A 14,867-nucleotide genomic window follows, 5' to 3' on the forward strand; every position below is an offset into this window, starting at 1 on the left:
GTCAACTTGAAGCCAGCCCCCTCCTGACTGCTATAGTCTGGACCGGCGTGTGTGTGTGCAAACTTGCTTACCATAAGAGCCAGATAGAATAAACATCAGCTGTCTGAGGGAGGGAAGGAAGGAAGGCAAATAGGTGGGGAGGGAGGGTGAGGTGGAAAGAAAGCAATTTTAACTTTAAATGCATTCTCCAAGCCACCAACTTGAAGGGCTGTCCTATAGAGGATGGTGTGGAATTGTTTTCTGTGGCCCTGGAAGGTAGGACCAGAACCAGTGGGTTGGAATTAAATCAAAAGAGTTTCCGGCTCAACATTAGGAAGAACTTCCTGACCGTTAGGGCGATTCCTCAGTGGAACAGGCTTCCTCAGGAGGTGGCGGGCTCTCCTTCCTTGCAGGTTTTTCAACAAAGGCTAGATGGCCATCTGACAGCAATGAAGATCCTGTGAATTTAGGGGGAGGTGTTTGTGAGTTTCCTGCATTGTGCAGGGGGCTGGACTTGATGACCCTGGAGGTCCCTTCCAACTCTATGATTCTATGATTGTGTTCAGTTTTGGGTACCACATTTTAAGAAGGATATAGACAAGCTGGGACAGGTCCAGAGGAGGGTGACGAAGATGGTGAGGGGTCTGCAGACCAAGTCCTATGAAGAAAGGTTGAAGGAGCTGGGGATGTTTAGCCTGGAGAGGAGGCAGCTGAGAGGTGATAGGATCACCATCTTCAAGTACTTGAAGGGCTGTCATACAGAGGAGGGTGTGGATTTTTTTTTCGGTGGCTCCAGAAGGTAGGACCAGAACCAATGGGTTGAAATTAAATCAAAAGAGTTTCTGTCTCAACATTAGGAAGAACTTCCTGACAGTTACAGCGGTTCCTTGGGAGGTGGTGGGCTCTCCTTCCTTGGAGGTTTTTAAACAGAGGCTAGGTGGCCATCTGACAGCAATGAAGATCCTGTGAATTTAGGGGGAGGTGTTTGTGAGTTTCCTGCATTGTGCAGGGGGTTGGACTAGATGACCCTGGAGGTCCCTTCCAGCTCTATGATTCCAGCCGGCTTGGCTTGGAGAATGCATTTAAAGAGACAAACGGCTTCTCCAAGCCAGCCAGTGGGGCAATGGGGGCTTCAAGAGCCACACAATAGCTCTTGTGCAAGAGTCGCACGTGGCTCCCCGTTGATGTGGACTCTGTCTGTTCTGCTGTTGAAGGAGGGGGTAGAGGAGCCCTTGGCAGTGGGGGTCTAAACCGAAAGAGAATTTCTCTTTAGTCAGGTGCTCCTCAGGGATTCACCACCAGTTCCCCTTCTCTCGGGGGTGTGTGCGTGTTCCCTTTTCTCTTCTTTAAAGTCTCGATTTGCATGTGACGCTGTATGCAAAGTGCTGTTGGAGTAAACGGGCAAGACACCCTTTTCAGCTTGCTCAGCATGAGCCCACGGTCCAGTCCTCTGAAGGAACTTGGGTGAAAAACAAATGATGTTTTTTCTCTTCGTTTTTTTAGTGAATCACGAAGTTATGAAGAAAGGGCAGCCCACCGTGAAGGTAAAGGTTCTGTATTTTATGTCGGATTTGGGAGAGTTTGTGAGCACAGGGGCTCCTGTGTCCTTGGGGCTTAGGTGGAGCCCCTGCCCTCCAGGAGAGGCCTTGTCTCTACGCTTCCTTCACAAGCAGCAGTTGTGGCCTCCTGCACAAAAAGGGCATCTGCTCTGCACCCCCACTCCTGGGGTGTCCCCGAGTGCCCTGCCGCCTCCTTGTCTGCGTGGGTCTGGTCTTGTTCTGGAATTTTCTACCATTACCTAAGTATGAACTTGACAATGGAAGGTCTTTTGCTCTTCCTGATGAGAAAGCTTAAGAACTTAAGAGAAGCCCTGTTGGATCAGGCCAGTGGCCCCTCCAGTCCAACACTCTGTGTCACATAAGTACATAAAAGAAGCCCTGTTGGATCAGGCCAGTGGCTCCTCCAGTCCAACCCTCCGTGTCACATAAGAACATAAGAGACGCCCTGTTGGATCAGGCCAGTGGCCCATCCAGTCCAACACTCTGTGTCACATAAGAACATAAGAGAAGCCCTGTTGGATCAGGCCAGTGGCCCACCCAGTCCAACACTCTGTGTCACACAGTGGCCAAAAAACCAGGTGCCATCAGGATGTCCACCAGTGGGGCCAGGACAGTAGAAGCCCTCCCACAGTTGCCCCCCCAAGCACCAAGAATACAGAGCATCACTGCCTCAGACATAAGAGAAGCCATGTTGGATCAGACCAATGGCCCATCCAGTCCAACACTCTGTGTCACACAGTGGCCAAAATCCAGGTGTCATCAGGAGTTCCACCAGTGGGGCCAGGGCACCAGAAGCCCTCCCACTGTGGTCCCCCCTCCAAGCACCAGGAATACAGAGCATCACTGCCCCAGACATAAGAGAAGCCCTTTTGGGTCAGGCCAATGGCCCACCCAGTCCAACACTCTGTTTCACACAATGGCCAAAAAACCAGGTGCCCTCAGGAGGTCCATCAGTGGGGCCAGGACACTAGAAGCTTTCCCACAGTTGCCCCCCCCAAGCACCAAGAATACAGAGCATCACTTGCCCCTCTGAGAGAGTTCCATCTGTATCCTGTGGCTAACATCCACCGATGGATCTCTGCTCCAGATGTTTATCCAATCCCCTCTTGAAGCCGGCTATGCTCGTGTGTGAGGTTTAGCTTAATCGTGATGTTTATGCTTGCTGGCAAAGAACGTGCTTCAGGGGGCGCTTCTGTTCCTTAATGTCGCAGGTGACCAACATGCTGCCAAAGTGGACTTTGCCCAGCGCCCCGGAGGAAGCCGCCTTCAAGCCGTATCAGAAGGAACACCGGAATGTCCAGGTGAGGGAGGAAGGGGGCAGGACCTTTGTGAAGTGCTCTCTCTCTCTCTCAAAGGAGGGACTCTGAGCAAGCCTTAGTGCCGCTAGCAGGACTTTCCCCACCAGCGTCCTGCTGGGAACATGAACATATATATGAACATATGAAGCTGCCTTCTACTGAATCAGACCCTCGGTCCATCAAAGTCAGTATTGTCTTCTCAGACTGGCAGCGGCTCTCCAGGGTCTCCAGCTGAGGTTTTTCACACCTATTTGCCTGGACCCTTTTTGGGAGATGCCAGGGATTGAACCTGGGACTTTCTGCTTCCCAAGCAGATGCTCTACCACTGAGCCGCCGTCCCTCCCCAAAACCAGGAATACAGAGCATCACTGCCCCAGACATAAGAGTGGGGCAAGAAGACAGAAGGGAAACCTGCCCTGAGTCCCGCCTCTGCGTCTGGAGGGGGTTGGCTGGGGAGGGGTTCCCGCTGTCATGCTGGCCCTGAGCAGCGTGGCCTGTTTCCTCCTGAAGCAAATGAGCGGGTTGGGCTGAGCAGTTCAGCGCTTGGCTCCTCCGAGCCAGTTTGGGTGTCCAAAGGCAGTGCGTTGATGCCTTGTCCCAGTGAAGGGGCTCTTGATTTTGTGGCACTGTGGAAACGGGCCAGACTTGGAGGTGCTGAAGAATGGGCTTCCCAGCTGCTGACAGGCTTGAGATAAGCAGCAGGTGCTGACAGCTTCTAAGTGTCCAGACGAGGCTTGGCAGAGGACCAGGTTTTGGAAGGGTCCTCGCTGGTGGCGGCTGCCGCAGGACGAGGAGCTGGTTCCTTTGGGTTTGCCGCGCCTCGAGTTCTGGGCTCGATCAGTGCCTGAGATTCTAAGATGTCCCTCCTTGTTTGAAGGAAGTGGAACGGGAGAACGAAGACTTGAAGGGCAGGATGAGGGAGATCCAGCAGGAGCATCGAATCCTCCTAGAGAGGATCAATGGGTTGCAGCTGCAGCTGAACGAGGTAAAACCCTGTTGTTAACCAAGCAGCCGGTGGTGACTGCATAGCTCAGCTCCCAGCTCGGCTGGCATCGTGGAAAGGCTCTACAGCCTGGGTTTGTGGGTGGCTGCAATAGTTGTCCTTCTGGAGGTGGAGCCTGCTGCTCAATTTGGATGCCACCTTTCATTTAGCTGAGGGGAATGTGGAAATGGGAGGGGAGGTGCTGTACCTCAGGAATATGAACATATATGAACATCTGAAGCTGCCTTCTACTGAATCAGACCCTCTTTGGTCCATCAAAGTCAGTATTATCTACTCAGACTGGCAGCGGCTCTCCAGGGTCTCAAGCGGAGGTTTTTCACACCTATTTGCCTGGACCCTTTTTAGTTGGAGATGCCGGGGATTGAACCTGGGACCTCCTGTTTACCAAGCAGATGCTCTACCACTGAGCCACCGTCCCTCTCCTCCATAATTTTGGAGGGATTCTGAGTGTGAGGACTTTCTGGAAACGTAAAACATAAAAATCTGACTCTGCGTGTCTAACTGGCACCTCCTTGTGGTGTTAACGTTGTCAGAGGACCTGCGTATTTCCTTGGATTTTCAGCTGCTTCCATCACAGACCTGGGCTGTGTTAGCAGTGAACTATTGCTGCTTCTCTTTCCTCCCCAAAAGACCACACAAGAAATCAGTTGGCATGTTGGGCAGGGAGAGCTGTGACAGTAGCTGGCTTTGGGTGGGTGGGTTGAGGCTTGGCGAAATCTCTTTCCTAACTGTGATTAGGAGAAACGGTAGGAAATGCAAATCTCCTTTGTCGGATGCCTCAAAAAAAAAAACTCCTTTAACTTGGAATGCTGTGTGTGTTTTCTCCTGCAGGAACAAATGGTTGCTGATGATCTTGAAAGTGAGGTAAGGAGAAAACTCCACTTTCTCATTTCCATCCCAAACTATTTGTTGTGAAATTTGAACCTGCCTCAGGTGATTAGATCTGAGGTGATTCCGCCCCCCCCCCCACATTCTTCAAGCCTTCCCTTCCTTTCGGGGCTGATTCAATACTCTCTCTAAGCTGTGAAGCCTTGTAAGCAAATATCCTACCTCATGAGCTACTGGCATTAGAGTTGTGAGCTCCTGCATAAATTAGTTTGCGCTGGGGCCATTTTTCCTGAGCTAAGACAAAGTATGTGAGCCAGAGGCTAAAAAACTGTGAGCTAGCTCACACTCCCTCAGCTTAGAGGGAACACTGCTCCCATTTAAAATGTGTTTGCATGACCGGGGTGGAGGAGTTGGAGCGTAAATGTTTCCAGGGGTGTCTCACGTGGCATTCTCATGCCTGCTTTCAGAAAGACGAACTTGGAAGGCTCCTGACAGCAAAGGAGAAACAGCAGGAAGAAAGCCTGAGAGCTCTTGAAGCTCTGAAGTCGAAGCTGAGGTTTTACGAGGTACGCTCCTGTTGTGGGGAAGAAGGAGGCAGCCCTGCCAACAGTTAGTGGGTGGAAGAGGGGTGACAAGATCTTCAGATTTCAAAATTGTGTTGGGTTCTAAGTTGGACTTGACTCTAGCTGCTAGCGGGTGAAAGATGGCTTCAAGAAAGCTTCATGAAACTCCTTCTCCCCTGAGTCTGGTGGAAACAAGTACCGCTTCCGTTCCTCTCCCCTCGGCTTCATGCTGGGGAGATGTTCTCAGTGGGCTGCTGAATTCATGGACCGTAAATGAAATTTGCTGCTTTGGAACCTATTCTCAAAGCCTTTGCAACCAGCTGCTCCTCTCCGCCGTCTGCCCACCTCGTGTCTTAATGCTTTTGGTTTTTTTTAATTTCAGAGTGACCACGCAGTGCCTGGAAGTGGCTTTGGTAACAGTGAGTAACATTTTTAATGCCTGGAATAGCATTCAGGCACTGGGGCGTGTCTTTCTGGTGGACTGTTTTGCTCTGTTTGGTTGTTTGCAGTGGTGGCTGCTTGTTGTTAAGAACTCAGTTACATGCTTGGATGATTTCAGAGGAGAGTGGCTGTGTTGGCGGAAGAGCCAGATTTTGAGTCTTGCAGCTCCTCAGAAACCCGACAAGGTTTTCATCAGACAACCTTTGACTCTTGAAAGGTCATACCCCCCATATCTTGTTGGTTTCTGAGGTGCTGCTGGACTCAGATCGAACTGTTAAACTTGGATGAATAGATTAAGAACATAAAAATGTAAGAAGAGCCCTGCCAGATCAGACCAGGGAGGATAAGAAAGAAGACGATGACTGCAGATTTATACCCCGCCCTTCTCTCTGAATCAGAGTCTCAGAGCTGCTTACAATCTCCTATATCTTCTCCCCCCTCTACAGACACCCTGTGAGGTAGATGGGGCTGAGAGAGCTCTCACAGCAGCTGCCCTTTCAAGGACAACTCCTACAAGAGCTATGGCTGACCCAAGGCCATTCCAGCAGCTGCAAGGGGAGGAGGGGGGAATCAAACCTGATTCTCCCAGATAAGAGTCCACACACTTAACCACGACACCAAACTGGCCCTCCCACTGTTGCCCCCCCCCCAAGCACCAAGAATACAGATCATCACTGCCCCAGACAGAGAGTTCCATCTATACCCCGTGGCTCCTGGTGGACCTCCTGATGGCCGCTGGGTTTTTTGGCCCCTGTGTGACACAGAGTGTTGCACTGGATGGGCCATTGGCCTGATCCAACATGGCTTCTCTTATGTTCTTATTAATGCAAAAAGCCCCACAAAATAGTTGGGCCATTTAGCTCACTATTGTCTTTTAAGTGGCACTAGCTCTCTGTGCTCTTCTGTAGAGAGATGCTTTTGCTGCCAGAAAATATTTAGCAGGAGGTCCCATAAATAGAATCTGGATGCTGAATTCCTTTAAGTTCTTATAACTCTCCACATGCCAGGGCTGGGAGTCAGTAGCAGGGAAGGCTCTGTGCCCTATCTGTTGGCCCCCCAGAGTTTGTCCACTGTGTGGATGTTGGGAAACTTCCCAGTGGAAAGCTCTCAGACCCAAGCTCTAATTTAGTGGTTAGGCTGGCTGGGCACTTCTAGCCAGAGAGAGAGAGAGAGAGAGCCACAGACAAAAGCCTCCTCCTAATTTCAGTTTATTATATTCCAAGTAGACATCAAATAAAAATGGCAGTTGAACATAAGGAAAACCCCAGCGTGCAGTCATATAAGAAGCAATATATTCCGACTACAGCCATCAAGGGCCCCTGGGCATTGATGGGCAGCCCCAGAGGTATATACCTGTCCGGGAGCTTCCTTGGACCAATAGCTGGTACCGTACCTACTGATGTCCTTGACACAGATGACTACCATGGATGCGGTTCTGGCCCAACCAGAACTGACTCAAAGCCCCCTCCCCTTTGCTCTGTCTGTGAGATCAAGAAGCTGTTGGCAAAGTCAAGGAAGAGAGATTCAGATATGGTATCTCTTTTGCTTCTGATAGTCACACTACTAACGCCTGGTATGTATAAACATCCATTAAGGCAAAAAGTCATGTGGTTATCTGTAACAGAAGGGCCGCAACAGAGTTCTGTGGCTTCCTGGAGGAAACAGAACCAAAGATTCAAATCTGGAGGCGAAGGTACTGTCCAGGCTTAGCAGAGGACTGAGGCCCCATCCGGCTCCGGTTTCGCAACCGTGGAATAGGGTGCTGGGCTGGATGGACTGCTGGTTCAGTCCAGCAGGGCTGCTCTTACATTTGCTTGCTCTCCTGCAATTATTGATCTGCGTTCTCCTTCGCCATTTTGGAGACCTGTCAGTTGGCTGAACTGGTTTCAAAGGCTTGACATTTCTTGTGGCTGCTGGAAGACTGGCTCTGTGTGGTTAACGAAGGGATTAAGTTGCATAATTGCATCTGGGTGGCGCAGAATGGCCTGGGTGTGGCTTAGCCAAAGAACACCAAAGCTTGCAGGCTGCGCTTGCTGGCGCCTGGACAGTTTGCAGTCCTGTCCTGTCGGCAGCCTAATCCAAGAGAGAGAGAGCCTGGTTTGGTTTGGGAACTCTGTGGACAAAGGGATGAATGTCACATAAGAGCATGTGTGGGTGTGTGCCCGCTCTGGATATATGGGCTCATTCTGTATACAGATAGCTCTATTCAGTAGACTAAAGATTTGGCTAGTAGGCCAGCACCTGAAATCCACTCTTCCTGCCCCCCCCACCCGACAAGGCTTGTGATCCTCCAGCTTCCTGAGTTCCTTCCTTTGCTCACTTCCTTCCTGCTCTGAGTACATTTCCTGGGTCGCCCTGAGCTCCAGGGACCCTCACCCTCGGCACCAAGTGGATTCATGGAGTGCAGAATCTGTCTAGTATGTTTTGGGCCCCAGTTGTCCTTCAAGGAGGTCAGGGGGACTTGCCTGGTCCCCCTCTTCTCCATTGAATCTTCGCAACTATCAGGGAGGCGGGCTAGGCTGAGTGAGTGTGAGTGACAGGCCTGAGGCCACCAGACAAGCGTGGGGATTAGAACTCGGGTCTCTGATTGCCACGCCATTCTGGGTTTCCGTGGTCCGTGATGCCACGGCAGCTCAGGCGAATGACCACATCTGGGCAGGGTTGCCACCTCTGGGTGGGGAAATTCCTGGAGATTTAGGGGTGGAGCCAGGGGAGGGTAATGGGAGGGGCTTCAGTAGAGCACGATGTTGTACTGACCACCCTCCAAAGCAGCCGTTTTCTGCAGGGAACTAATCTTTGTAGTTCAGGGATTGGATGTAAATCTGGGAGACCTCCAGGCCCCACCTGGAGACTGGCAACCCTACCTGAGCAGTAACCCGCGGGTTGAGCTGCAGTGTTTTAAAGGAATCCAGGTGGGCAGCTGTGTTGGTCTGAAGCAGCAGAACAGAGTAGGAGTCCAGCAGCACCTTGAAGACCAACGGACTTTTATTTAGACTGCAAGCTTTCGTGTGCATGCGCACTTCTTCAGATGAGGGAATGGAGTACAGTGAGCAGAACTTACATATAGCTGGTGGGTGGCGCAGAGTGGTAAAGCTGCAGTACTGCAGTCCTAAGCTCTGCTCACGGCCCGAGTTAAATCCTGGCGGAAGCTGGGTTCAGGTAGCTGTCTCTAGGTTGACTCAGCCTTCCATCCTTCCAAGTCGGTAAAATGAGTCTCCAGTTTGCTGGGGGGAAAGTGTAGGAGACTGGAGAAGGCAATGGCAGACCACCTCGTAAAAAGTCTGCCGTGAAAATGTTGCGAAAGCAACGTCACCCCAGAGTCGGAAACGACTGCTGCTTGCACAGGGGACTACCTTTACCTTTTTTAGTGTTTAAGAATGTAAAGTGATACAAAGTTAGTGTTTATTCACTGCCTAATTGGAAAGTGTTCATTTTGTTTTCCTGAAGGGAAAGAAGAAGTTCTGCTGAAGCAGGGTTCAGGATATTCTGTGGAACAACAGGTAACCCCTTCAGCTGGCTCCATTCTTCGCTTTGACAACATCCCCTCTTGAGCCTTGCTTTGCAGGGCTTGAGCATTTTGGTGTGTTTTGTGCTCACTTGTCGCCCTCTTGAGGCTCCAGGAGCAATTCCCAGGCCCGCCCTTGCTTATCGTTCTGAGAACAGTGCAGAATTGGCACTCTACAGCAGCATATTTCCCCCACGCAGCTTCTCTGCAGCAACACAGATGTGTTCCAAACAGAAATTGGCTTGTGAAAATGTGGGCCAGTGATGGAATCTGTAGAACGAATATCAAAACACTCTCCTTTCCTGGAAGGAGATTTATTTTATTTGCTTCGTAGCCCTCTTCTCACTCTGAGACTCAGGGTGGATCACAGAGCGTAGGGCCATGCGGTCAAATAGCACGAGATATCTAATAAACAGTGAAATAGGACAAGGATTGCAAAAATTTAGAAACAAGGCAAAAAGTGTCAGATGAGATACATCAAGCGATGCATGCAGTTGCTACACTAAAACGCAGCGCAGTTGAAAGCAGCGTAATACAGATACCAACTGCAGAGGCTTAGACCACAGTCCTGATTCCCTTTATAAAAGCACTTTTCCTGACCCGTTCCTTTACATTACTGCCGTAATCCCATTGTAAAAATGTCCTCCTTTACAGTTTTGTTTTATGTAGTTTGCAAAATGCCAGAAACGTAGGAGACTTCCTGACCACCTCAAGCGCACCGTGTCACAAAAGAGAACGGATGTGTACACGCAGCCTGTAGCACTGCTATAATTGGCAAATAATTTGGGCTCTGGCTGAAATATCACAGCGTAGATGTTCAGGTGATTTTTTAAAAGTTTGGTGTGGGGAAAAGGCCTTTAGAAAGCTGCTTTTTTGAACTCGGGTTTATCTAGTCCTTTTTTCTACACTTTATACCAGGAGTGTTGAATTCTGACATAAATGAGACTTTGTCAGGCTGGGCCGTGTGTGTCATAAAATGTAATGCCAGGTAGTGGAGATATAAACTTTATAAAGGATACAGATGAATGCAGTTAAATATTTTGTATCTCTCCCTTACGATTGAGGGAACTGGGCAAAGGAATCTCTGGCTCTTTCCCTCCCTCCCCAGGGGATGAGGAGGGGGCAGAGCCTCAGTCAATAGAAGGAAAAAAGGCCTGGCTCAGTAGCTCTCCTGTGTGATTGAGGGAGCCTGGCAAAGCAAGCTATCCTTTTCCCCCAAGGGAGGAGCCTCAGCCAGTGGAGAAAATAGGACTTTGTTCTGTAGCTTCTGTGCAATTGAGCTAGCCTGGAAAAGCAAGCTGTGACGCAGAAGGAAGCAAGAGAGAGAGAAGAAAGCAGACTTGCTCATGGGCCTGATAGGAGCCCTCTGGGGGCCTGATCTGGCCCCTGGGTCACATGTTTGACACCCCTGCTTTAAACTGTCTGCAGCTTTCAGTGAGTCACCAGGGGTTTCACAAGCTCTGTTCCCCAAGATCCATTGTTCTAAACTGAAATTGTTGGGGCTTGAACTGGAGCCGTTGCCTGTGTTAGGAAACAACCTCTTCTCCCAAGCTGTGCAAACTCTTCTGTTTTACATAAACCATTTTAAAAAGATTGGATTTTGGTAGGAACCGCTGTATGAAAAGTGAACTGAAGTGTCCTTCTTTTCTTCCTTCCTTCCTTCCCCAAAGCCCGGATCTGCCTCGCTGTCAGCCAACTTGCAGAGCAGGTCCATGGTGAGGCCTTTGGAGCTCTCGAGCCCCAGCCACTCGTTGGCGTCGGAGGCCGAAGCCCTGAAGCGAGAGCTGAGCCACTTGCGGAGCTGTTACGAGGCCAGCAAGGGGGAGACGGGCAAGCTGCAGCAGCAGCTGTCCCACAAAGCAGCCGAGTGCCGGGCCTTGGCCTCCGAGTGCGAGAGGACCAAGCAGGAGTCCGACCGGCAGATCAAGCAGCTGGAAGATGCTCTGAAGGACGTCCAGAAGAGGATGTTTGACTCGGAAGGGAAGGTCAAGCAGATGCAGACGCACTTCCTGGCCCTGAAGGATCACCTGACCAGCGAAGCGGCTGTGAGTGGCAGCAAGGTGGCGGAAGAGCTGAAGGTGCAGCTGAAAGACATGAAGGCGAAGTACGAGGGGGCCTCGGCCGAAGTGGGCAAGCTGCGGAACCAGCTGAAGCAGAACGAGCTCTTGGTGGAGGAGTTCCGGAGGGACGAAGGGAGGCTGGTGGAGGAGAGCAAGCGGTTGCAGAAGGAGTTGGGCATGTTGCGGGTGGAGCGGGAGAGGAAGGAGAAGAGGCTGTCCGAGGCGGAAGGCCAGCTGAAGGAGGCGGCGGTCAAGTTTGAACAAATGAAAAGTTCGCTTTCCGGCGAAGTCAGCGAGAGGGCCCGGAAGTTAGCAGAGGTGGAGAAAGAGCACAAGAAACTGAATGAGGAGGCTCAGCTGCTTCGGGCAGAACTGGAGAGGCAGAAAGCCCAGCTGGCCCAGGCTGTGAGGCCGGAGGAGCACAGGCAGCTGAAGAGCAGGTATGAGCAGAGAACCCAGGAGCTGGAGAGGGCCCAGTCGGACCTGGAGCTGCAGAACCAGGCCTTGCGGAAGGAGGTGGAGCGAGCACACGCCGAGAGCAGCCTGCTGAAGGGCCAGGTGGACACCTTGCACGGTGAGATGAAAAGCCAGTTCGTGCCTTTGAAAGTCACAGAAGAGCTCAAGCAAGCAGGCAAGAGGACGCTGGAGGAGCTGAACGGAAAGCTTGCGGAAGCCTCTGGAAAGTGTCACGGGTACAAAGCAGAGGTGGAGAAGCTGCAAGCAGAAAAGGCTTCCCTGAAGGAGAACCTGACTCGGCTCCAGGCGGCTTACGTCCCTCCGGAAAAGCACCAGGAGGAGACGGGAGCCTTGAAGTCCACCATCGCTGACCTGCAGAAGCGCCTGGCCGAGCTTGGCCGGATGTCCGAAGAGGACAGAGCAAAGGCGAGGAATCTCGTGACTGAAAACACATCTCTTCAGAAGCTGATGAAGGAGCAGTACGTGCCCGTGTCCACTCACGAGGAGACCAAGCAGGCATTGAACAGCATGCTGGAAAAAACAGGCCAGGAGCTGTTGGACCTGAAAGAGAAAATGGAAGGCGTTAAGCAGGAGTTTGTGAAAGGGAATGAGGAGAACGCAGCCTTAAAGAAGAAGCTGAGAGGCCTGCAGAACCAGCTCGAAGGGGAATACGTCAGCAAGAAAGAACATGACAGTCAGGTTGCCGCTCTCAACAGAAACGTTCAGGAGCTCCAGCAAAGCAGCTCTGAGACGCTGGGGAAATACCAGGCCAAGGAAGAAGAAGTGTCCCAGCTGCACGCTGAGATCGAAGCCCAGAGAAAGGAGCTGGACACCATCCAGGAGTGCATCAGGTCCAAGTATGCCCCCCTGGCCAGTTTGGAAGACAAGGAGCGGATCTTTGAGGCCACCGTCCAAGACCTGCAGCGTCGCTTGCAGGAACAGGAGCAGCAGTGCCGAGAACAAGAGGAGGAGGCCAAGAAATGCCGCCAGGAGAGCGAGAAGCTGCGCGCCGGGATCCAGTCGATCCAAAACGACCTGCGGCAGAACTACATCCTGGCCGAAAAGTCGCATGAGATGGAGAGGGCCTTTGCCAGCAAGATGGATGACCTGAACAAGCAGCTGCAGGAGCTCCGGCAGAAGTTTGCGGAGATCAAGAGCGAAAAGGAGTGCCTGCAGGAGGAGAGCGCCAGGCAGCGCCGGGAGGCCGCCGAGGCCCAGAGCCGCCTGCAGGGCCAGTACGTGCCCGTGGAGCAGGTGGAAGCCTTGAAGCGGGTGCTGGGCGACACCGTCGAGGACCTCAAGAAGGAGCTGAGCGGCAAGGCGGCCAGTTGGCAGCAGGAGCTCCGGAAGACCCAGGAGCTGCAGCAGGAGCTAGCCGGCCTGAGAGCCACGTCAGTGCCCGTGGCCGAGCACACCCGACTGAAGGAAGCCCTCGAGAGGGAGGCGGCAGCCCTCAAAGCCACCCTGCGAGAGAAGGAGGAGGAGAGCCGGGGCAGAAGCGAGGAGGTCTCCCGGCTGCAGGCCGAAATCCAGAGCACGAAGCAGGCCCTGAAGGAGCTGGAGAGCCGGGGAGCGGCGGAGCACTCCGAGCACCAGGCAGTGAAGAGCAGCCTGGAGGCCCAAGTGAGCAGCCTGGGAGAGAAAGTGGCCGACTTGACTGGGAAGCTGGAGGCCGTGCGGGGAGAGGCGGAGGACGAGAAGGAGGAGCCGCAGAGCCGGAGCCTCAGCATCGAGCAGGAGATCCGGGAGCAGAAGGAGAGGTGCGACAAGTCTCTGAGCACCATCACGGAGCTGCAGAAGAGGATCCAGGAGTCGGCCAAGCAGGTGGAAGCCAAGGACAACAAGGTGAGTGGGCGGAGCTGGACTCTCAGCCAATGGGGGTGGGGGTGGGAGGGAAGAGGGCGGGGCAAGGGCTGAGGAGAGGCTTGTGTGGGAGTGGAGGGTTCTCTCCTCCCCCTGGAGCCGAGGAGGGAGGGAGGACGAATCATGGATTCAAGCAGACGCTTCCCTTCCAAGTGCGGAACCCAGCAGGCTGTCTTGAAGAGGCCAGACGTGGATGTGTTTCTTTGGCTTCTAGCCCCTCCCTCCCTCCCCACAAGCAGGCTCAGGGCACAGGCTACAACAGCAATACGATAACACAGTTTAACATTTGAGTTATTAAAACCCAGTCAAAGTAAAACGATGCCAACAGTAATGATCGACGGCACCGTTCCATCCATCCAGCTCCATCCCCTGCGTCCATATGCCTTGCAGGCGGGGGACAAGCTGATGCTGTTTTTCTTTCACAATAGACATACCAGTACCTTGAATTGGTGGCTTTCTCCCCATTTCTGGACTGAGGACTCTTTATGGATGTCAGGGAGAGGGGCTTGCTCCATCTGTGGGGGTGGGGTGGCAGAGGGGAAGCCGTCGCTGCCCTCAGCCGGAAGCCTGCGAGGCAGAGACGTCCCACCAGGCTTCCGGCTGATGGAACTGCACAGGGCTGAGATCCCCCAGGGCCCTGCTGTTGCCAGGCACAGAGTCCCACCAGGCTGAGGCCAGGACTGGAAAAGGCCTGGCCCTGGTTGAGGACGACTGGATCTCTCTTAAAGAGCACTACTGCAGCTGATAGTCTTGCACCGAATAGATTAAACTCTGTTTTCAAAGATTTCAGGTTTTCACGGCTGGTAACATCATTAGGGTTTGTAGAATCTTTGGGGATCAAGTGCCATGTTCTACTGGAGAAAGTTTTCCTTCCAGACGTTTCGTTCTCAGCTGCGGAGAACATCCTCAGTGGCGTTGCAGCCGGAGCAGGCGCTCTGACCTTCTTGGCTGCTGTGCATTGAGTGGGGCCAGGGCTGCTGGAGAGCTGCTATTTCTAGGCTGGAGGGGGTGTGGTGAGAGGGCAATTGGTTTGTGGGTGTGCCCATTGTTTGGTGGGGCTTCCTGGAAGGGTAGTGATAAGGAAACTGGCTGTTGAATGTGGCCATTGTTCTGTGTTAATTGCTGGGAAGGTTGGAAGGGGTGTGAAGATTGAAGATGGTTGTTGACTGTGCTGATTGTTCTGTGGAATGTACTGGTTGTTCTGAGACTTTCTGCAGTTTATAGTCTGTAGAAACGTCTGGAAGGAAAACTTTCTCCAGTAGAACACAGCACTTGATCCCGAAAGATTCTACAAACCCTAAAGATTAAAGTC

The 14,867-nt window shown here is 52.3% G+C and overlaps 1 protein-coding gene across 2 annotated transcripts in view; it reads left to right on the top strand.

Annotated features, from left to right (window-relative positions):
• The window catches only part of UACA (uveal autoantigen with coiled-coil domains and ankyrin repeats), a 75,480-nt gene that overhangs the window by 52,109 nt on the left and 8,504 nt on the right, over nt 1–14,867 (top strand). For both annotated transcript variants that reach the window (XM_060259928.1, XM_060259929.1), the window contains exons 9-16: nt 1,483–1,523; nt 2,750–2,839; nt 3,714–3,821; nt 4,671–4,703; nt 5,135–5,233; nt 5,613–5,649; nt 9,119–9,171; nt 10,847–13,537. In XM_060259928.1, coding sequence (XP_060115911.1) covers nt 1,483–1,523; nt 2,750–2,839; nt 3,714–3,821; nt 4,671–4,703; nt 5,135–5,233; nt 5,613–5,649; nt 9,119–9,171; nt 10,847–13,537 — 3,152 coding nt within the window. The remainder of the gene's footprint in view (nt 1–1,482; nt 1,524–2,749; nt 2,840–3,713; nt 3,822–4,670; nt 4,704–5,134; nt 5,234–5,612; nt 5,650–9,118; nt 9,172–10,846; nt 13,538–14,867) is intronic.

The sequence above is a fragment of the Heteronotia binoei genome, chromosome 19 (genome assembly GCF_032191835.1).
Source record: "Heteronotia binoei isolate CCM8104 ecotype False Entrance Well chromosome 19, APGP_CSIRO_Hbin_v1, whole genome shotgun sequence".
Lineage (NCBI taxonomy): Eukaryota > Metazoa > Chordata > Lepidosauria > Squamata > Gekkonidae > Heteronotia > Heteronotia binoei.